Raw genomic sequence first — 22,698 nt, forward strand, 5'->3', positions numbered from 1 at the left:
CGGAAAACTACCAGTGCGCCTGTGCACGGCGGCTCCGAGTCTGGCTACGCGCGCGTTCGGGTAACTGCCGCCGCCGCCGCCTCAGTTCTGTGTCAGCCCCTTTTAGCGGGAGTTTTGAGGCGGGAAAGGGGAGGTGACTCGAGCTCGTCCCTGCAACGAACAGCGAGTAACGGCCGGGGCGGGGCGCGGGATCTCTGAGGCGGCGGGGGCTGCGCTTGGGGTGAGCGGGGGATGAGTCCCGCCTGCTGCTGCGGGGCTGAGAGTGGCCAGTTCAGTGGGCGTCGCTTCTGGCCCTATCTCGCTGCGCCTGGCCAGCGCCTGTTTGCCCCGCGCAGACAAGTAGCGCTGCTGTGGCGTCTGCTCGGCTGAGTCCCGGGCTCACTGAACTCGGCCTGGCGAGGGCGCTCGGCGCTGTGTAGCCAGAGTCATGATGTGGTTAGGTCGACCTAACCCCCGCTGTTCTTCCATCGACCCCGCTATGGCCTCTGGCAGAGGTGGATTAAGTACAGCAATGGAGAAACCCCATCCATTGGCGCAGGAAGCAGCTACATTTCATAGATTCATAGATTCTAGGACTGGAAGGGACCTCGAGAGGTCATCGAGTCCAGTCCCCTGCCCGCATGGCAGGACCAAATACTGTCTAGACCATCCCTGATAGACATTTATCTAACCTACTCTTAAATATCTCCAGAGATGGAGATTCCACAACCTCCCTAGGCAATTTATTCCAGTGTTTAACCACCCTGACAGTTAGGAACTTTTTCCTAATGTCCAACCTAGACCTCCCTTGCTGCAGTTTAAGCCCATTGCTTCTTGTTCTATCCTCAGAGGCTAAGGTGAACAAGTTTTCTCCCTCCTCCTTATGACACCCTTTTAGATACCTGAAAACTGCTATCATGTCCCCTCTCAGTCTTCTCTTTTCCAAACTAAACAAACCCAATTCTTTCAGCCTTCCTTCATAGGTCATGTTCTCAAGACCTTTAATCATTCTTGTTGCTCTTCTCTGGACCCTTTCCAATTTCTCCACATCTTTCTTGAAATGCGGTGCCCAGAACTGGACACAATACTCCAGCTGAGTATTCAGTACTGTAGTGGCACAGCTGCTGTAATGTGTAAACGTACCGTGAGAAGACAAGTATGATTTGCTCCTTTATTTCTTTAACACATATCTTGGGAGGTGTAGAACTAAATAGAGCAGGGCAGTAACTCTGGTTAGGGTTGGAGTAATATGGAAGGATTCATACTTTTTCCTTCTCAAGGCTCCCCCAACCCCATGCGCAGCCCCACGTTCTGTCTCAACCCTTTATCTCCCGTCTCCACGCCCTGTTCCATGTCCCCTGTGCTTGGAACCCTCCTTATCTCGTTGCGCAAGACAAACAATAATGCATGTCACACACAGGTGAAGACAAAACATACTTCAAGATAAATTCATCCTCTGGGTGCATTTGTGCCTGATTTTTTTTAGTTGGTCTGGATAAGATTTTAGGTATAACTCCAAGTTGGCTGTGGGGCAGAGCCACATTACCACAGCAGGAGCACTGGAAGGCTCCCCAGAGAACAGGGGCGTGTCTACACTGCTACACTTCTTAATAGGGTACAGTAAGGGCTGGTCTACACTGGGGGGGGAGGGGTGTTGATCTAATATACGCAACTTCAGCTACCTGAATAGCGTAGCTGAAGTCGATGTATCTTAGATAAATTTACCTCGGGTCCTCACGGCGCGGGATCCACGGCCGCAGCTCCCCTGTCGACTCCGCTACCGCCTCTCGCTTGGGTGGAGTTCTGAAGTCGACGGGGAGCGCGTTCGGGGATTGATTTATCGCGTCTAGATGAGACGCGATAAATCGATCGCTACCCGCCGATCGGGCAGGTAGTGAAGACATACCCTAAAGTTCCCCCTACATCCCTTGCTGACCAATAGGAAGGTACAGCCGCGGCTTTGCCTACGCTGCTAATTTTGAGTTGCCATTTCCCCAAAGAGGAGTAGTCCCCTTGCCCTTTTGAATGCAAGGAATGCATGATTATATGCATTTCAGGACAGGGAGGGAGGATTTATTTTTATTTATTTATTTTTAAAAAGTGTAAAGAGAGGATTGTAACATTCCCTTTACCTTTTATAGTAATTGTTCTGGGGACAGGGGGCTTGTTAATGTTACTTCAGGAAATATTTCACCTTTTGTTATTAATATATTAAAGAAAAATGGATACAGATGACTAAATTTTCATAACTGGCAGGGATTCCATCCATTTGTCTAGAGGAAAGAAATACATTGTGGTGCCATATGGAGATGTTTCAGAAACAACTTATTTGAATATTTTTCATTAGAAAGTAAGATAAGTCATTCCATTTTATTTTTACTTCCAAACAACTCCTCTGAAATTACTCCAATTTTTTCTTCCTTTATTTCCATTTCCTCTAGCCAGGAAGGCTCTTTGTCACATCAGTCCTCCCTCCAGAAAGGTTTCAGAGTAGCAGCCGTGTTAGTCTGTATCCGCAAAAAGAACAGGAGTACTTGTGGCACCTTAGAGACTAACAAATTTATTAGAGCATAAGCTTTCGTGGGCTACAACCCACTTCTTCGGATGCATATTGAGTGAAACATATCGAGGAGATATATATACACACATACAGAGAGCATGAACAGGTGGGAGTTGTCTTACCAACTCTGAGAGGCCAATTAAGTAAGAGCTTAAACCAGAAAGCTTCCTCCAGAAAGGGAAACTTTGCCTAAGCCAATTTGGGCAGAGTGGGTCTTCTGAGAGAAAAACAAGATTCTCTCTCCATTATTGGGGAGGTAAGCACCTCTGCAACACATCCAGCCCCTGCTAGTACATGCAGTGAAGGACCAAGCTTAGAATCTGAATTTGGATTCTTATGTGATAGCGCATCGAGATGCCACTACGCCATTGAACTCCTATTAAGAGTATTTTATAATTACTTTATGTATTTCCACCCTGATGGTGTGTGTGTTTGCCTTTTTTAGTACTGACTGATGCCTTATTGCCTGCTCTTTCACAATGAAAGCCATGGAGGATCAAGTGGTGCAAGAAGAACTAGGGTACCAGGATGATGAGGTATTTATGGATTGTGAAAAAATATGTCTACGTTCTGTCTGAGGGCGTCGCGCAGAATTTTTTGTAGAAGAGCAGTGTTTCTTCGGTGCAGGATCATGAAAGAAAATTAGAGGGTTGCAGGGTGGTAAATTTGATTACAATCTAAAGCAAAGAAAATCTTGCTCCCCTGCTCCCTGCACACTCTTATCCTTCAAGATCAAGTGTTCTTTGTCAACCTCTTGAAACACACACACACAAATAAATTGTGTAGGCTTACTGTTATCAGTACATGTTTTACTCTTAGGCCTTGGCTACACTTGCGAGTTGCAGCGCTGTAAAGCCGCCCCCAGCGCTGTAACTCACTCCCCATCCACACTGGCAAGGCATTTGCAGCACTGTATCTCCGTGGTTGCAGCGCTGCATGTACTCCACGTCCCCGAGAGGAATAGCGTGTATGCGCTGCTGCTGCGGCGCCAGTGTGGCCGCCCAATGCGCTGTGACTGGCCTCCAGAAGTATTCGGCAGTATCCCACAATGCCTGTTCTAGCCACTCTGGTCATCAGTTCAAACTCTACTGCCCTGGCCTCAGGTAACCAACCATGTGACCCACCCTTTACATTCCCCGGGAATTTTAAAAATCCCCTTCCTGTTTGCTCAGCCCGGCGTGGCGTGGAGTGCTATCAGCGAATCTTTCCAGGTGACCATGCCTCCACGCGCCAAGCGAGCCCCAGCATGGAGCAATGGCGAGTTGCTGGACCTCATCAGTGTTTGGGGGGAGGAAGCTGTACAGTCCCAGCTGCGCTCCAGCCGTAGGAATTACGATACCTTTGGGAAGGTATCAAAGGACATGATGGAAAGGGGCTATGACCGGGACGCCCTGCAGTGCAGGATTAAAGTCAAGGAGCTGCGGCGTGCCTACCGCAAAGCCCGCGACGCAAACGGCCACTCGGGTGCTCCCCTTGCAACCTGCCGATTCTCCAAAGAGCTGGATGCGATACTTGGGGTTAACCCCACCTCCACTCCGAGCACCACCATGGACACTTCAGAGCCGGTGGGGGGGGGGGAGGAGGAGGAGGAAAACGGGAGTGATGGTGGTGGGCCGGATGGAGACACCCCGGAATCCCTGGAGCCATGCAGCCAGGAGCACTTCTCGAGCCAGGAGGAAGGTAGCCAGTCGCAGCAGCCGGTACTTGGTGGAGGACAAACAGAAGAGCAGGTTCCCGGTAAGCGATTTTATTGGTGGAGAAGGAATTTTTCCGGTGCGGGCTCTTTGGGAGAGGAGGGTTAGGCATGCATGCCTAGATGCGGAATAGTGTATTGATGTGGTTTATCACATTGCGGTAATCGGCCTCGGTAATCTCCTCGAATGTCTCATCCAGAACGTGTGCAATGCGCTTGCGCAGGTTTATCGGGAGAGCCACCGTGGTCCTTGTCCCAGCCAGCTAACGTGTCCGCACCACTGTGCCGCGAGGGGCGGGGGGGACCATTGCTGCACACAGGCAAGCTGCATATGGGCCAGGGCGGAAGCCGCATTGCAGTAGAAGACCCTCCCTTGCTTCCCAGGTCACCCTCAGCAGCAAGATATTGTCCTGGACGAACTCCTGTGGAAAATGTTGGGACAGTGTTCAGTGTAGGTGCCCCCTGAAGCTGTTGGCTCTCCCCAAGGCACAGAAACCCAGAGGACAGTGCAGCCCTGAAACAATCAGTCCCCCTTACTCACCATTTTGAGGCTCCCGTGGGATATGTGTGCTCTGTTTCGGACAGGAAAATTATGCTATTGTGTAGATCCTGTGTGTTTTCTACTCCTTAAGTGCGGGGGGAATCATTACTTTGTCTGGTATAAACAATGCTGCCTCTGTTAAATGTTGCATTTTGCCCATACAGCAGCATCAATCTTGAGACCTCAGCCGTCCCTCTTATCGTCTGCTCAGAGACTGCAAAGACTCAGGAAGAGACCGCGAAAAAGCAAAGAAGACATGCTACAAGAAGTGATAAGGCAATCCATTAAAGAGAATGAGAAAGCACAGAACTGGAGGGAGAGAGAAAGCAGGATCCGCCAGGAAAATGCAGCGCACCGGCGGCAAAGCACGGAGCACCGTCAGCAAAACACGGATCGGCTCATAAGCATCCTGGAGCGCCAAGCAGACTATCCAGGAGCTCATAGCCATGCAGAAAGAGGAGCAGTACCGCAAATGCAAATGCCACCCCCCCCCCCCACAGCCCTTGTCCCAAAACTCTTTCCGTTGTGCCCCACTGTCACCTCCAACCCACTTTCCCCAACTTCCGTGTTCTTCACGCCACCCGCTGCCTCCAACACCAGTATCTTCACCACCCAGCCCTGAAAACCACGACCCTTACCCTCTGCACTCAGTCCCCATCACCATGCAGTATAGCTATCCTGAAGTGCAGCACTCACTGCACAGCACACCATACAGGACATACACGAATCTGTGATTGTACTGTTCCCCACTCCACCCCCTTGTTTCTTTTCAATAAATATTTTTTTTTTCTTTTCAATAAATTGATTTTTTGGCTTTGAAAACATTCTTTATTATTGCATAAAGTAAAAGACTCCTTAGCCCAGGAAATAAACAGGCACTGCAAGTCTGCTTGTCTGCTTAACAAACACTGATTCCTAAAGATTTGAACTACTGCACTTCACTCCCGTGCAGGGCACCAGATATCACTGCTGGTTTTCAGCCTCAAATTGCTCCCTCAAGGAATCCCTAATCCTTGCAGCCCCGCGCTGGGCCCCTGTAATAGCCCTGCTCTCTGGCTGTGCAAATTCAGCCTCCAGGTGTTGAACCTCGGAGGTCCATGCCTGAGTGACGCTTTCACCCTTCCCTTCACAAATATTATGGAGGGCACAGCACGCGGATATAACTGCGGGGATGCTGTTTTCGGCCAAGTCCAGCTTCCCATACAGAGATCGCCAGCGGCCCTTTAAATGGCCAAAGGCACACTCCACAGTCATTCGGCACTGGCTCAGCCTGTAGTTGAACCGTTCCTTGCTGCTGTCAAGGCTCCCTGTGTAGAATTTCATGAGCCACGGCATTAACGGGTAAGCGGGATCTCCAAGGGTCACAATGGGCATTTCAATTTCCCCTACCATGATCTTCCGCTCTGGGGAAAAAAGTCCCGGCCTGCATCTTCCTGAACAGCCAAGTGTTCCGAAAGATGCGTGCGTCATGCACCTTTCCGGGCTAGCCTGTGTTAATGTCAATGAAACGCCCACGGTGATCCACAAGCGCCTGGAGAACCATAGAGAAATACCCCTTCCGATTAACATACTTGGATCCTAGGTGGGGTGGTGCCAGAATAGGAATGTGCGTCCCATCTATCGCCCCTCCACAGTTAGGGAACCCCATTTGTGCAAAGCCATCCACTATGTCCTGCACGTTACCCAGAGTCACGGTTCTTCTGAGCAGGATGCGATTAATGGCCCTGCAAACTTGCATCAACACGGTTCCAATGGTCGACTTTCCCACTCCAAACTGGTTTGCGACCGACCGGTAGCTGTCTGGAGTTGCCAGCTTCCAGATTGCAATAGCCACCCGCTTCTCCACTGGCAGGGCAGCTCTCAATCTCGTGTCCTTGCGCCGCAGGGTGGGGGCAAGCTCCTCACACAGTCCCATGAAAGTGGCTTTTCTCTTCCGAAAGTTCTGCAGCCACTGCTCGTCATCCCAGACTTCCATGACGATGTGATCCCACCACTCGGTGCTGGTTTCCCAATCCCAAAAGCGGCGTTCCACGGTGCTGAGCATGTCCATGAATGCCACAAGCAATTTCGTGTCGTACGCGTTACGCGGCTCGATAGCATCGTCGGACTCCTCACCCTCACTCTCACTGTCACTTTGGATCTTAAGGAATAGTTGGACAGCCAAACATGACGTGCTGGTGAGATACGTCAGCATAAGCCTCAGCAGTTCGGGCTCCATTTCCCGCAGACAGATCACGCTGCACAGAAACCGTTGAAAGATGGCGCCAAAGGTGGACGGAAACAAAGGGATTTCTGGGATGTGAAGCGATGCATCACGGGGCTTTGGGACAGGACCCAGAATGCCCAGCACCCATGCCCCCTTCCCACAACCCACGGCGCCAGAATGGGAAGAGGTGCTCTGTGGGATAGCTGCCCATAATGTGCCACTCCCAATAGCGCTGCAATTGTGGCCACGACAGTGCGCTGGGCAGCTGTCAGTGTGGACAGACTGCAGCGCTTTCCCTACTCAGCTGCACGAAGTCAGGTTTAACTCACAGCGCTGTACATCTGCAAGTGTAGCCAAGGCCTTAGAGTAAATGTAAGGAGATCACAAAAAATTGACTTTGAATAAGGGGTCTTCAATCTGAAAAGGTTGAGAAACACTATAGTAGAGGGTTAGAAGGAAGAGTTTCACAATATTACTTCATTAGTAGAGTTTCGCAGCATGATTGGTGGCTGTGTTTCTCCAGATGGTTACACAGTATGAGGACAACAGGAAATGCTGAAATCCTTTTGGTTCTTTCTTTGTTGTGCCTATATTGGTAGGTAGTAGGATATGTACTATTATGAAAAGCAATCCAGGTCTCAGGATTTAAAATGGACACATGTTAAATTAGACAGGTAACAGGGAGATACAGGTGGTGGGAAAAAATGACCAAGATTCTGTCTTTCCCCCTGCCTCCTTTAGGAATCCTTGTTTCAGGATATTGACCTGTTACAGAAACATGGAATTGTAAGTATAAGTAATAGATATTATCTAGACAGTTTTGCATGGGATGTTATTTAGGAATGTTACCAAAAAACACTTCTCCATAGTGATGTGCTTAACAAACTTTCTCCCCATAACAACGTCTAAGTAAGGCCATGTCTACGCTATGGGCGCTATGGCAGCACAGCTACAACGCTGCAGCTATGCTGCTGTACCCCTGTCGTGTAGATGCTTCCTACAGTGACAGATGGGGTTATTCCATTGATGTAGCCATTCCATCTCCATGAGTGGTGGTAGCTACGTCAATGGAAGAATTCTTCTGTCAACCTAGCTGCATCTACATAGTTAAGTCGGCTTAACTATGATGCTCAGGTGTGTGAATTTTGCTATGTCAACCTAACTTTTGAGTATAGACCAGGCCTAAGAGATACAGGGAGGGCTGGACAAGTTTTTTCTTTCATAGTTTACATATTAAGGGCCAGATTTTGAAAAGTGTTTACCACCCAGCAGCTCTTGAAAATATGGCCACTTATTTTAGTACCTACGTGAGAGCAGTTGGATGGTGAGCATTTTTTGACAATCTAGCCATAGATTAGTTTCTGCACCAGCCAATAACTATCTATAATGACTCCAATGTCTTCTCTAGCCCCTACATTATATTGTGAGTGGCTTTGTTATGCTGTTCTCAGAATGCTGGGGAGCAGTTTTCTTACTAGTTAAAAATTCTTCAGTAAACTCCACCAGTAGACTTCTCTCAAACTGGGAAAAATAACTCAATGATTTATATTAAGTGAGTACTTATTATACCCCTTTATGTATAAGACTTTTGTTCTTCATGACTGGCTTTTCTTCACCCATCCTTGTCATCATAATATGCACAAGATAAACCCAAGGAGAAGACAGAAGCTTCTCAGTGGAAGCAATTAAGTTATCCCTTATTCTCCCTAGTGTCATTTGCACACAGCTCCTGTGCATAAATGGGGGACACATCCAAGTTCATAGTTTTTACCCAAAGAAGGGACTTGTCTGGAGGTGACAGTTTGAAGCAGTGTTCATTAAACCTTCTGCTACTATTTTGTCTAAGTAACCTGCTGCATTGCCTCTGTTCCATTACATTTCCACCCACCCAGGAGTATCTGTAACATTTGACAACAAGCAAGTGTATTCTTCCCTGGACATACTTAGAACATTCAGAAACAACAAAGCAGTTAAATCTATTTCTTTCATAGTGAAAATAAACATACATGTGAACGTACAATATAATGGGCTACAAAAACTTTCTTTACCTTCCAGTTGTAGCATTTCATGAGCTAGTGATCACAGAATGTGAACTTTCTTCACAGAATGTGGCTGATATTAAAAAGCTGAAGTCCGTGGGAATCTGTACCGTCAAAGGGATCCAGATGACAACAAGGCGGGCATTGTGCAATGTGAAAGGGCTTTCAGAGGCTAAAGTGGACAAGATCAAAGAAGCAGCCAACAAGCTAATTGTAAGCAAATCACATACCTAGCATTTTCAACTTAGAACACCCTCCCACCCCCACACCCGGTAAGATACTTTGCAGCATTTCCCACTGCAAGCATTAGAACAATCATGCTTACAAGTGATTGTGCTTATTAGTCTGAAGTCAGAGATACTACTTTATAGTCAATAGCAGCCAGACTGACAAGTATGATGGCCCTTGACAGGTTCAGCTGGATGAGAGGTCAATGAGGAGAAATGGATCTTGGCTGAGGAGTTCTTCCTAAGTATCAGGCCAAACTGAATAATTTCCTTTGGTGTTCCCCTAGGAACCAGGATTCTTGACTGCCTTTGAGTACAGCGAGAAAAGGAAGATGGTGTTCCATATCACCACTGGGAGCCAGGAATTTGAGTAAGTTTATCTCTACTTAACCCCGCCTGAGCCTTGCCCAAAAGGTAATCATATTATTTTTCTCCAACTGGCCACAAAACAACTATTAGAGACAAATGTTCAATTAGGGCACAGTGGGTGCACTTGCAAAAAAGCAAGTGGAAGTGAGTCATTTAACCCTGCTCAGAGTAGGGTTGGGTGACACTGGTAAAAAGCCTGATTCCTGCTTACGCTGCAGTCTCCACTGTTGCTACCACATGTGGAACTGTAATGATAGTGAATTGTAGGACCTAAATTTGCCTGAGTAGACTCAACCTTTTTGTATGCTAATCAAGCTCACACACGATAGTTTCATGTCAATAACATGCACCTCAAATCTAATTTTAAATAATAAACGTACTAGCTGACCCTGTTTATTTTGCTTGAGGTTTATGCAAAATTCTCCAAGTTCATCAGCTTTCCCAGAAGTGACACAATATATGTGCAATATGGTGGAATGGTTCAGCAGCAAAACCCCCATCTGAATAAGAAAGGACTCTTCCTCAAAATGTAGGAGCAGACTGTTTGGTTCTTGCATGCACACGCACAAGGAGGCTTCCCTCCTTTGTGTGTTCTGCAGAGGTGCCAGGCACAATTACAATCCGGATACTGTCTTAACTGCCGTGACTGCTTCTTCAAGCACCCCCAGTTTGTTAACCATCCTACAGGGGACAAAGAGGAGGTGGGTGTCTTTACACACTGTCTCATACCAGACAGTAGAATAGCTGACTGTGCAAGGCAGCACTCCTTACACTCTTCTAAGGGGTAGTGTAACAAGTGCATTCCCCAGGCTGCCTGGGAGATTTAAGAAGCATTGTGTCTAAAACAGCATTTCTCAAATGTGGCCACCAGCGATTTTTGTTGCAGCCATGACAACCTCCAAAGGATGGGCAGAGATTGGGACGGAGGGAAAAGAAGCGGCCCCTCCTGCAGTGCCTAGCTGTTGCTCCTGAATAGCTGTTACCAAGGGCAGCGAGATGCACTGCCTTAGTGTTTGCGTTGGTGCCACCAGCAGAGATCGGCGCCCTGTACTGCAGAGCCTTCTTGGGGGTTCCAGGCAGTGGCAGCTCTTGTCCGTGGAGGTGGCTGTGGCATTCGGTCACCGGGATGCTCCCCTGAGCAGCTCCCCCACTCCCATCTGGACACGGCACGGGGAGCCTGGGACTCCGCAAGTGACTAGTGAGTTCCTGACCCACCTTTCCTGGGGCGGGTTCTTGCTGCAGGGCCTCAGGAGGCAGGGACAGAGAGACAGGTTTGTCAGAGTGGCCATCAGCAAGAGTTGGTGAATGCACACTGAGGCCACCAAAAAAATTCGTTGTGAGAACCCCTGGTCTAAAGGAGTTCTTTCTGGGCTGATGCACTGTTCTTAACAGTGACTTGTGCCTTAAAGGTACATTCTGGAACTTTTTCTTGATGGGTAGTGCATGCAAAAGCAAGTAAAAATGGCTAACCATAAGCAGGAAATAAATAGAAAATGTGGTAAATTAATAGATTAGGGTTTATATCAATCCCATGACCACTTGTTGGTGGAGCCTTATCTTCTCAAAAATATTTTCTCTCTTCTGTCTCCCAAGTGGCCACTCTTGTACATTTTCTCCTAAGCACCTGTAGAAGGGGAAGGGGAAGCTGAGACAGAATTAGCACCCTGTATACCAGGGATCATTTGGTGCCCCTGCACCTATCACATCATGAGTTAAGTGCAGGGCCTTTTGGATGAGAAGAGATTTTCTTACAGTGGCAAAGATTCCCCTTTTGACATTACTCTTGTGACTGTGGGCATTTCAATATGCTTAACTCTTTCTCTCCCTCCAGTAAACTATTGGGTGGTGGGATTGAAAGCATGGCAATCACAGAGGCCTTTGGAGGTGAGTGAACCATATTAAATGGATTTTATTGAGTGGATTATCAGTAGAGAGCTGCAGCAGATGTTTAGGTTTTAAAGCAAACTACATTATTTCTATCAAATTCTCATCACACTGGATCTGAAAAGATGGAGGTTCAGGCTCAGCTATAATGGATGGTCCCTTTCCAGGGTTGATGAAAGCAGAAATAATCCCATCTTTGTCAGTTTTTTGCCATTGTTCCTCTTCAGTTGTTGCAGATGCGGGTTGAGCTGGGTAACACTCACATTTGGGGGCATGCTGGTTCAGTATCGTATACCATTATGAACAGTGTTGCTCAGGAAACATTTCCCCATTTTGCTTCTCCATTTCTTCCTAGTAATGAAACCTTGATGTGAGATTTCCTGCTGATACATACTCTTCTCCACGAAGAATCAAAACTTAAAGTTCAGCCCACAATAGACTATTGTAATTCAAGAGATGTGTAAATATTTGCACCCAGCTTCTATCATTCATTAGCTCTACTACAGGCAAAAGTCACAGTGTAAAGCAATATAAAGTATGCAGATCCACAGATGTGACATATGTAATTTTGGCAGCACCGTACAGAATTCAAACAACGAGATATAAGCAAATAATGCAATGCCCTTCATATCTGATTTAGATAGTAAGCTATTATTACAGCAAAAGTCAATCAGCAAGATCAGAAGACTTCAGCAGCAATAACTACAGTTTATCAAATACAGCACACTTCCCCTTTTAAAAAGTGTCCTTGAGGCTTGAACAGTTTGATGACAGATTTTCTGGACATGTCTTAAAATATTATCTCCTGGTCTTCAAAGTAATACCACCAACTTGAAATCTAGATTAAAAATGAGATAAAATTTGTTTCAGGTGTTACACCCACCCTTGAGTCTCTTGACCAATTTTTATGGATTTAAAATAACATTTTTAAAATTTGATTTTCTGTTCTCATCTGCTATGTGGAAGACCCACACAATTGATAGAGGAAAGTAACTATCTGAATGTATAAGGGAAATAGGGAAAATAACTATAGACAAAATGCTGTCAAATGTAGAAAGTAAGCAAACTGAAAAAATATTTTTGTAAATCTTTTAGCTATAGCAAACTTAGATATTACGTGTTAAAAATAGTAAGTAAAATATTTTTGACAGAAGTTTGGTTTTTTTAATTGATTGTATCCATTTAAAACTGATGCTAATATTTTCATTTGAGTGCAACACACCTCTGTAGTAAATGGAATTCTTTGTAGGTTGATTGTAATGATTATTGCAGTGTTTATCTGTGTTTTTTTGAGAAACAGTTTCACATTCATCATTCTTGTTGCCAGTAAGATGTCTTGATGTGTGCTAGGTTTGCTGGACCCTACACACAAGTGGGAATGGCAATCACACCACCATTTGGATTATTAGTATTATTGTATTAACTCTGAGCAAGGCCATTTATCATCCGCGTTGTCAGTTTTCACTGGTGCAATGCCAGTGGAACAGCAAGCACTGGTGTGGTGTAGCCATTGCACCAATGCAATTAGTCTCTCAGTACAGTCACAGAATGCTCCAGTATACCCTTTACTAATATCTTTGACAGCTCATGGCAGTGCCTTTGGCACCTGTCAAGATGGTTCCATATGGCACAACAGCAGTTATGGTTCTACATGGACCCACAATGCCCCCCACACGTCTCTTCCTTTCAGGACTGGTCAAAAGCAAATGAGGCAGTATTTGGGTGATTTCAGCTCATCCCAGGCACCTTTCCTGAGACCCCTGCCCTCAGAATAACAGTGAACAACCAACAAGATAATATAAAATACAAATTTATAAAACATGTAACATGTTTTTCTCTCCTTTTTTTTTAAAATTCTATGGACATTATTCACTTATTCCAGGGAGCTGTGCCAGGGACTGTGGGATAGATGCAACAATCCATAGGCCCCACAATACTTGCAGTGAGTGTTCTTTGTGGACAATGTATATCATGGACAACCAGAACAAGATGCCTAGTGTAGACACACTGCACCATGGTGATCATATGGTGTAAATTACAATGGTGCAATTCTCAAATAGCTTTGGAGAGCAAAGCAATGGCTATAATGGGTTCTGGAATTGCTCACATGGCTTCTGATATTGGAACCCATTTGACTGAAAATAAAGTTAAGCCTGGTCAGTGGAGTTAACCCAATACCCTCAGCAACACCTAACATTTTTCCAACAGTGTCTTGGAGTTGATATTACTATGGGTTGGGTATAACCATTGCTCATTTAAGACAGTTGTAAGAAGACATTAAGCTCCTTTATGGAAGCAGGTAGCTGAAACAATAGGGGCCTCCTCTAATCAAATACAGGTACTTATCTGCCAAAAACAAAGGCATGTGTGAGGCCACTCAGGAATTTGACCTATGTGGGTGGAGGGGCTTTGCTGGCTTTGTTTTAGTAGGTGTGTGTGTGTCAGAGAGAGAGAATCCACAGAAACAGATGGAGAGCAGGAGAGAAAAGCCAATGACACAAGTTATGTCAGCCCTGCGATCAGAAGTGTGACTACAGCAAATGTAGACATACATGAGCTAGCTTTGATCTAGCTAGCTAGCTTGAATAAAAATAACAATGAAGGTCAACAGCACATTCTGTACAAGCTGGTCTGGGACCTTGACTATGTACTTCAGGGGCTAGCCTGTGAAGCTTCATACCTCTGACTGCAATGTAGAAATACCCATAGTCAGAACAAGTACAGGGAACATGGGCCTGAGAAAAAACTGGAAAAGGGATTTGGAACTGTGAATGAAGACACTGTCTCTTATTGTTTGGTTCCTACTGTGTTCAAGGATACAGGACTTTGTACAACCTTTGAAAATACACAGGATTTCATCAAAGAAACACCTGACTCCTGGCCTCTGCTTTGCCTCCTAGTGGAAACAACCCACGCAGTCCTGAACTTTGGCTACCTACTCAGGTCAAAAAATGGTAACAATACATTTAACTTCCACCTGGATGCAGTTACCAGGGACAAGTGGAAGTTAGCTCAGTTTAACATTGTCAAGCATGATACCTCTCACAGTGCAGCACTTCTAAGCCCTGCTGTTCAGAAGTACAATTTGCACTGTTCTTCATACGATTTATGAGTGGGCACTGAAAGACAGAAAGCAATACAGGTGATTGAGGTTTTATAAATGAGAGTGTATTCTTATTGAAACAACTCACGTATTTGACAAACTGCAAAAACTTTTCCCCTTGTTTTTTCTCTTTAATAGAATTCCGAACAGGCAAAACCCAGCTTGCCCACACCCTTTGTGGTAGGTACACTGTCTTAATATTATCAGTTATATCCCTCTGCAATCTCATTCATTAAGGAGTTCTATCGCAATGTCAGTCTTTGATCTCTAAAAAAAACACTCTACCAACCTAGCAAACAGCATTTAGGAGCTAAGACCTGCCTGCATGTAGCTTGGGTACACATACCTAAAGATGAGCTCCTTTCTTAGATACATGAGAAGGAAATATCTTGTCTTAGAGAAGTGGAAATATGGCATATTCTGTTACCTCTAGAAATGTTGTGAAGTAAAGCCTTCAGTGAGTCTTATTTCTGTTAATTCAGATGTATATGAATTGTAAGTTTCTTTGTTTACATCTGTTCCTTTGCCATTATTCTATATTTCAGAACATTATTGATAGTGTTTACATCCTCTTTGAATCCATTCAAAATGCTGTGGCAAAAATATTCTTCACAGTGTGTTGCTTTGACCAGTTTTCCTCCTCTTTGCATCCCTGCACTGGATCCCCCTTTTCCACTGCATCAAGAACAAGAGCATAAGACTCTTCATGGCTTATCCCTGCCCTAGCTCTCATCTTTATACTCTGTAGAAATGTAGACTCTCACCTTCACTCTGCCAACAGTGCCACCCGCGATTGCCCATTTGTCCAACTTTTGGATAAGCACCATAATGCATTCTCTCATGCCTGCCCTTATGCTTGGAAAGAGCTCTCAGTAATAATTGGTGAGACCACTACATTATCTTCCTTTTAATCTCTCCTTAAAACCCACCTTTGCCACGATGCCTACAAAATGGTTAGGCAGCTGATGTGCTGCAACCGCTGAGACTGCTGCTTATTATATTGTTTTAACTGTTTTGCTGTTAACTTGTGCTCTCCCGAGTCTGTCTCTCATATCCACCTATTGTCTCCTATCTTAAATTTACATTGTAAAATCTTGGTCAAGGACCATCTCTTTGTGATATGTTTGCACAGTGCAAAACATAACAGGTCTCTTGATGCTACCACAATACAAATACATAATAATAAATAATGTAGTTGTTAATAATATTGGAATTTAGTTTCTAAAAATTATGAAGAACCAACAATTTCTCGGTCTGATCTCCCTTTATGACAGATACTGAGGCTCTTTCTTGAAAAATGGGGGTGTTTTCATGTAGTCCAAGGATGTCCAAATTACAGCCTGAGGGCCACATTTGGCAGCAGAGTAATAATTCTTTGCATATAGGATGAGGATAAAACTGATCATCTAAATTTGTTCATTGCTGATAAATTCAAACAGTCGGCATCTATTCATCTACCAAGAAAGATACATATCCAAATACAGTGTGGTAAAAGTGTAGTAGTGAAGAGATGGAAAGGCCCTATTAGATCATTACCATTGATCTTAGCGAGAAGGCCAAAATGATGTTTTTCTTCATTAATTATTACTAGTTGTTTTAATTAAATATTTATTTTTAATAAAAATTATGCAAATTTAGATGTAAAGTAAGTGTTAGTACTCAGTAACATAAAGTTTGATTAAGTTTGACCTGACATCCCACAGAGAAAAGTTACTCTGGTTCCTTCTTAAGCTAGCTGTGGAGGCAAGTCAGCCTTGCTATAAAGGCAACTCTGGTTATTAGTACTGGATCATTTGTGTGTTGTGTACAAACTGGTGGATCTGTCATTTGTTAAAAGTAGTAGCAGAGAGAGTTGGAGGGGTGGAAGAGGCTTTTTCCCCTCTGCTCATTTTGATCCTCTCTTTATGATGCATTAGTGACAGCTCAGCTTCCAGGAGCAGATCGCTACACAGGAGGAAAAATTATCTTCATTGATACTGAAAACACTTTGTATCTTTTTTACTTAAGCAAGTTTCAGGTATGATAGAAAGGGATGTTGATGCCTCTTGTAATGAGTACAGCATCCTCATAATCTTCTGATGGAGTGCATTTTGTTGCAGAAAGCAGCTTAGCTGCTCTAAATGGCTCCATTCATGGATAAAAGTAAGGAGCTGTCTCTCAAATCTGGCCCATGGCATCATGAAGAAAAACAAAGTCAGTGTTGTCCACAACAATTTATTCTTATTACAGTATAAATTACTAAAGCAAGAAGCCAAAATGATTTAGGTATTGGAGTTTGGACATGGTGCTTTTTATCTCTAGGTCATTTGTTATAATCCAACCCAAATAGAGGATGGGGGGGGGGGGTTAAGATACAGATCTTGTTTTATATTTCTATTTGTGTAGTTCTAATGTGCTCATCTTTTTAATATCTTGGTGATAGAAGCTTTTCATATCCAGTTTACTGCTTCAAAAGTGATTCCACTGTTTGTTACTATCTCACAGCTTTTTGATGGACTATGTAAAATGAGATTGCTTTCTGTCTAGTTAGGCCTTGGCTACACTTGCAAGTTAGAGTGCATTAAATCAGCTCTGCACGCCCTAACTCCTGAGGTGTTCACACTGGCAAGGCACGTAGAGCGCCTGGACTTTGCAGCTGGAGCGCTCCTGGTAATCCACCTCCACAAGAAGCATAAAGCTTGCTGCGCCCCGGCTGAAACACCCGGATGTTAGTGTGGAGGACGTGTTGCATTACTGCACTGTGATTGGCCTCCGGAAATGTCCCATAATCCCTTGAAGTCAAGTGGCCACTCTTCTCATTGTTTTGAACTCGGCTGCAGGCATGCGGATATCCCCTTTCAAAGCTCCGTTTCTAACAGCCGGCATGCTTATCTGCTCTGGGACAAAGCAAACCATTACTGTGGAATGCTCCTGCTGCAGAGGCAGGTGTTTGTGCATGTGTGTGAGAGAGAGAGAGAGGCGGGGGTGAGGGCTGATGTCGGGGTTTCCCCCTTCCCTGTGCCGCTGTCTAAACTTACCAGACAGCATGCTGACACACTTTGCCCCCCAAAACACAGTGTCTCCCCCCACATACACACAACAGACTCCCTATCACACTCCAACCCCACCCTCCCTTCCACCAGATTTGAAAAGCATGCGGCAGCCCCTTGCACACTGGGATAGGTACCACAATGCACTGCTCTCTGTGGCGTTGCAAGAGCTGCTAATGTGGCCACGCCACTGCGCTTGCAGCTGACAGTGTGAACACACTGCAGCGTTTTCCCTGCTGCAGTCTCCGAGGGCTGGTTTAACTCCCGGCGCTGTACATCTGCAAGTGTAGCCATGCCCTTAGTTTGTATCACCAAAACAAAACAAAACACATCACCATAAGGACTAATTGCTCCTCTTGTTGGCAATATCGACAGAAAGGCCAAGGCCTTGTCTGGGAGCTCTGGATTTTGATTTGAGTTTTATGGATTTTCATAATTTGCATGATGTATATAAAGAGAATCCTTAAATCTTACACATTCCAGCCGTCCAGATCGTCTTCGTGACATCGCTGATCGCTTCAATGTAGACCATGATGCAGTGCTTGACAATGTGCTGTATGCACGAGCATATACCAGTAAGATCATCATTGGAATGGGCACAACACCCTTCCCCCCCCCCCCACTACTGTTTCAGCAGTTCTCAAGTTATTGGCTAAGACCTTCTCCTGGGGATTACTAACATTTTTCTGGGCATGGGGAGTCACAAGCCTGCTTCAGTTTTCTGTTATGGTCCTCTGCTGCCATAGATTTGCTCAGGATAAGTGGTCCTACTTAGTTGCATTCTGTAAACTGTTTAGCAAATTCCAGAAATACTAAGGGCTTGTCTACACAGGGGTTTAAACCAGACTAATTCGAGTTAATCCAGTTTCAGAATGCTTGCATACACACAGTGCAATTCATTATAGCACATTAACTCTGCGTTTATCTCAGACTCTGGAGTCCTCTTTCAAAGTGAACTAAGTTTGATGCAGTTGAGTTAGTTCAGTCTATTGTTCGTCTGCACGCAATGCTGCTGCACACTACTTTGGCAGTCCTCCAGCTACTATCCCACACTGCTTTGTGGGCGACTGTTACTGACCTTTCTGTTTACCTGTGCGGCTGTGATGCTTCCTGGGGATACCCAGGGTTGTGAGGAATCTCACTACCACCTGCCCTTAGCAATAGGAAACCTTGTCTGTGTCTGCAGGGAATCAGCTTCCCAACTCCACCAACCAGGGGCAACACAAGCACTTCCCTCTAGGCCTTGTAGACCCTGCTGTCTCTCTACTGGTTAACAATAGGCAAACTCCAACCCTCAACTCTTCCGAGTGTCTCCCTGGAGTGTCCAGTCCCTGGTCCACTGGACACTTGCAGTATTCACAGATCTCCTGCTTCCTAAAAATCAGTAAACCCCAGCTTACCAATTCCACCTCATATCATTTCTCTGCTTAACAAACAGCACTAAGATATGTTTATAGTGAAAACGGTATGGCCGTTCTTATTTTCTTAAGTATAAATTTATTTAACAAAGCATAGAGATTCAAGTAATAGCATGTAGACGTTCTGGAAGCAAATGGTTACATATAAAATTAAATCTTAATATGCATTCTAGAACCTAGATTTAATTAACTAGATACTCTGATGTCTTAAGCATAATGCTCACCCAAAGTCCTTGCAGCGTTTTACAGCCAGGCTTGGCTGTGAGCTTCCTTTCATGAGACAGACATGCTTGTCTCCTAGTTGGCCCATTGTGTTCCTTTGCCTCCTAAGATATACAAGTTCCATCCTTTGTCTTCATTCATGTACAGGACACTCCCTGCTGTTTTGGTTCTTCCTGTAGATTTTGTCTCTTGTAGATTTCACACCCTTTCAATTGGCACCTGGCTCAGTATGCAAATAGACCTCCATTGTGATGCAGACAATACATAGTACACATATGACCAGACCGCGAGATAAGCAACTGTTACTTCTTGCCTCAAAGGAGTACATCTGAGCATGTCACATCTTGGTGACTGGCCTTAACTCTAGTACCTTAAGAATGTAACTTTCAGTATAGATACATAATTTCTTAAATATTATCCATACATACAATTTGCTGTAATGATGATGACCAGTGATTATGGTGGCTCTTAGTATCGACTTCACATGCTGCCCTTTGGTGTAGTATTGTGCATATATCTGACAGCGGGGAGATCTGCAAAACCCCATGCACCCCCTGTGCCCTCTGCCAGTTGACACCAAGAGGTTCCTGTATCACAGAGCCCTCCACTGTTCTGTTGTTGAGTTGATCAGACATCCACATCCCCATATAAAAATTGGCTTGGGGCCAGAATTTGCCCATTTACTCCTGGATTTGAGTATATCAGCCATGTTGTGATATTTCTCCAGAAGCCTTATAGTATGCCTTGAGGAGTCTCTTGGAGCTATGCAGAGACCTATCTCATCACCCCCTGGGGAGAAATATCAATGCAGGAAGCTCTTGTGGCTAGTCTCCAGAATAAAAATCTTTCTGTAGACATGGCTAAATAGATGTCCATGAGGGGCCACAGCTAATAGTGCAGGATAAAGAGCAAACAACTCAGGAGAATGTACATTAAAACTAAGGATGCTAGGAAAAGGTCCAGCAATGGAAAAGTCTCCTGTCCTTTTTATGAGGAGGTGGACAGGATTTTGATCAATTACACCACTGCACAAACCAAGAAGTTTGCTGCTCCACCTCCCCCTAGAACAAGAACCAAGAGTCATTGGAGGATGAACACGAGGAGGTCAGTAAAAAACTGTCCCAAGAAAGCCAGGATCTTTTCGGGATTCAAGACCCTGACGATGGCTGGGTAGAAAGCAAGCCTGATTCCTGCCATGCAGGAATGAGCCCAATTTCCAGCCAGAAATACAAAATGGTACTGAGGAGGTAGATCCAATCAAGGGAACATGAGCATGTAAGTATTCATATCTAAAATTTATTATTATTATTATTTTGTTATGCTATAGTGCTGTGCTAGCTTCTGTTCCAGGTGCCCCATGGCCGCAGTCATTTTTGACAGATGTTTATCCAGCCCCCTGGCTCCCTAAACCGAAGCTGCCTGTTCCCCCCGATCTCCCCCATACACTTCTTCAAAATGGCAGCTGCTCCAGCTGGACATTCAGACTCAGTTTCATGATAAAATCCCAACCATCAACCAATTTGAAGCACACGCCATGGAGGACACAAGACTATTAACCTATTTTCACTTCCCTGCATCTGTCCTTCCTTGCGAAATCCCTTCCCCCCCTTCCCCCCCAGTTCTATTCACCAGCTCAACATGTCTGCTGGCAGTATGGTGCAACCTCAGCCTGTACCCAAACTGCCTAATGCAGCGGATGCAAATAATGAAAACATTCAATTGTGTGAAATTCAACAGTTTATTGAGAGACTGGTTGCAGAAAAAGAAGTTTGGTTAGTATTCTCACTTTACATGAGGTAGATGTGGACATTGCATGGCAAGACTACAGCTCCCACTCACTTATAAATGTCCTGTAGCACACATTTTTATAGGAAAAGAGCTTTGCCTTAGGGACAGCAAAGTTCTTAGTGGCTTTTCACAGGCTTACATAGAGAAAGACTGGCAATAATTAATGCTTCACACAATCATTGCAGAACTCTATCTGTTTTTCTCTGCACTTTCATCGTGTCTGCAGGAGAGAGAAAACAGAATCTAAGACTAAGAAGCGTCTCAGTTTTAGTCCAGACATGAAGGATAGCTACACAGTCATTTCCCCCAGTATAGCTTGCAATGCCCTTCCACTCCTGCAACACTTCTGGGGCAGACTCCCTTGGTGAATAACTTCACAGTGTACCTGGTGGGTCTGTCCTTTTCCTTTCTGAATAAGGCCATTCTCTGCCTCTTAGTCACCACCTCAGTGTCAAGTCATAAAGAATCAGGACAGCCTAAAGGGGATGTAGAGAAGATTACTATCCCAATCTCCCCCAGATTCCTCCTGCCAACCTCTCAACACCAGACGGCCCAAGAACAAGAAAATGCAGAATTGAGGCATATACTCACCTGTGACTTGAATCCCCCCTGCCCGTGTTGTGTTTTGCCCTCCACTGCACTGTGTAATTTTGAATTTTGGTTTAATTATTGTTTTAATTAAAGGTTTATTTCTGGTTGCTATGTAATAGATTGTATAATAATAAAAATGGTTAACTATTCATAAAGAGTTGTCAATGCATTTTAAATAGAAAATCCCTACATTTTAAATACTAGGGTTTTACAAAAGTATTGAGTCACAGACACAAGGTAAAATAAGGATTGCCACAGTGGTCCACTTTCATTGCCCATAAACAAGACTGCATTGCCCACAATTCATCCCACCCAACCCTGTCCGCGGGTTAACAGCTGGATGTACAGCTGTAAATTTTCAGGCCTCAGACTCAAAGTAAGAACAGTAGGCATCCCTGGCAGTATTGCCCTGGCTGTTTCCATTTTCTATTGGATTCCTTGTTGGCTGTTCAAACTTCTGAGCAAGTCTCTCCACCTCAGCCTCCCACCCATCATTAAGGCTTTCTCCCTTACTCTCACAGATATTGTGCAAATACAACATGGAGCTATCACCTTTCTGCAGCTTCCAACCTACTCCACAAACAATACCACTGTCCTTTCAGATGGACAAATGCACACTCCACTGCCATTCTGCAACTACTGAGGCATAGGCACTGTCTTTATGAGTGGCCAGGGGGTGCTTGACCCCAACTCTGCCCCAGGCCCCACTCTGTCCCTTCCCCCCACCACACCCCGCCTCTTCCCGCCCCCTCCCCGAGCACTCTTGCTCCTCCTGCACGCCGCTAAACAGCTGATCCGCGGTGGGTGGGAGGCGCTGAGGGGTAGGGGGAACAGCTGATTGGCGGTGCTGCCAGTGGTGCTGAGCACCCACTATTTTTTTCTGTGGGTGCTCCAGCCCCGGAGCACACATGGAATTGGAGCCTATGTACTGATGTGTCTATGACTCTATGTGATAAACAGTTTCCTCCTTCTGTACAAGTGGCCTGTGAATAGCTTCATTAACCAGGGTACCAGAGGATAAACCAGGTCTCCCAGGATAATTGGAGTAG

At 45.1% G+C, this 22,698-nt stretch overlaps 1 protein-coding gene across 4 annotated transcripts in view; it reads left to right on the top strand.

The window, feature by feature from the left end:
- DMC1 (DNA meiotic recombinase 1) overlaps positions 1-22,698 on the top strand; it is a 39,910-nt gene continuing 17,212 nt past the window's right edge. For 2 of the 4 annotated variants that reach the window (XM_026657496.1, XM_029912812.1), the window contains exons 1-11: positions 28-60; positions 2,421-2,461; positions 2,718-2,795; positions 2,985-3,075; positions 7,721-7,765; positions 9,085-9,231; positions 9,533-9,615; positions 11,446-11,498; positions 14,740-14,781; positions 16,518-16,590; positions 18,114-18,205. In XM_026657496.1, the coding sequence (XP_026513281.1) occupies positions 3,019-3,075; positions 7,721-7,765; positions 9,085-9,231; positions 9,533-9,615; positions 11,446-11,498; positions 14,740-14,781; positions 16,518-16,590; positions 18,114-18,205 (592 nt within the window). In that variant the 5' untranslated portion in view covers positions 28-60; positions 2,421-2,461; positions 2,718-2,795; positions 2,985-3,018. Of the gene's footprint in view, positions 61-2,420; positions 2,462-2,717; positions 2,796-2,984; positions 3,076-7,720; positions 7,766-9,084; positions 9,232-9,532; positions 9,616-11,445; positions 11,499-14,739; positions 14,782-16,517; positions 16,591-18,113; positions 18,206-22,698 lie in introns of all 4 variants that reach the window. The other 2 variants (XM_024200121.2, XM_029912813.1) reach the window with 2 other exon arrangements.

Source organism: Terrapene carolina, unplaced genomic scaffold (genome assembly GCF_002925995.2).
Source record: "Terrapene carolina triunguis isolate 2854851 unplaced genomic scaffold, T_m_triunguis-2.0 Scaffold247, whole genome shotgun sequence".
In the NCBI taxonomy this organism is placed as follows: Eukaryota; Metazoa; Chordata; order Testudines; family Emydidae; genus Terrapene; species Terrapene triunguis.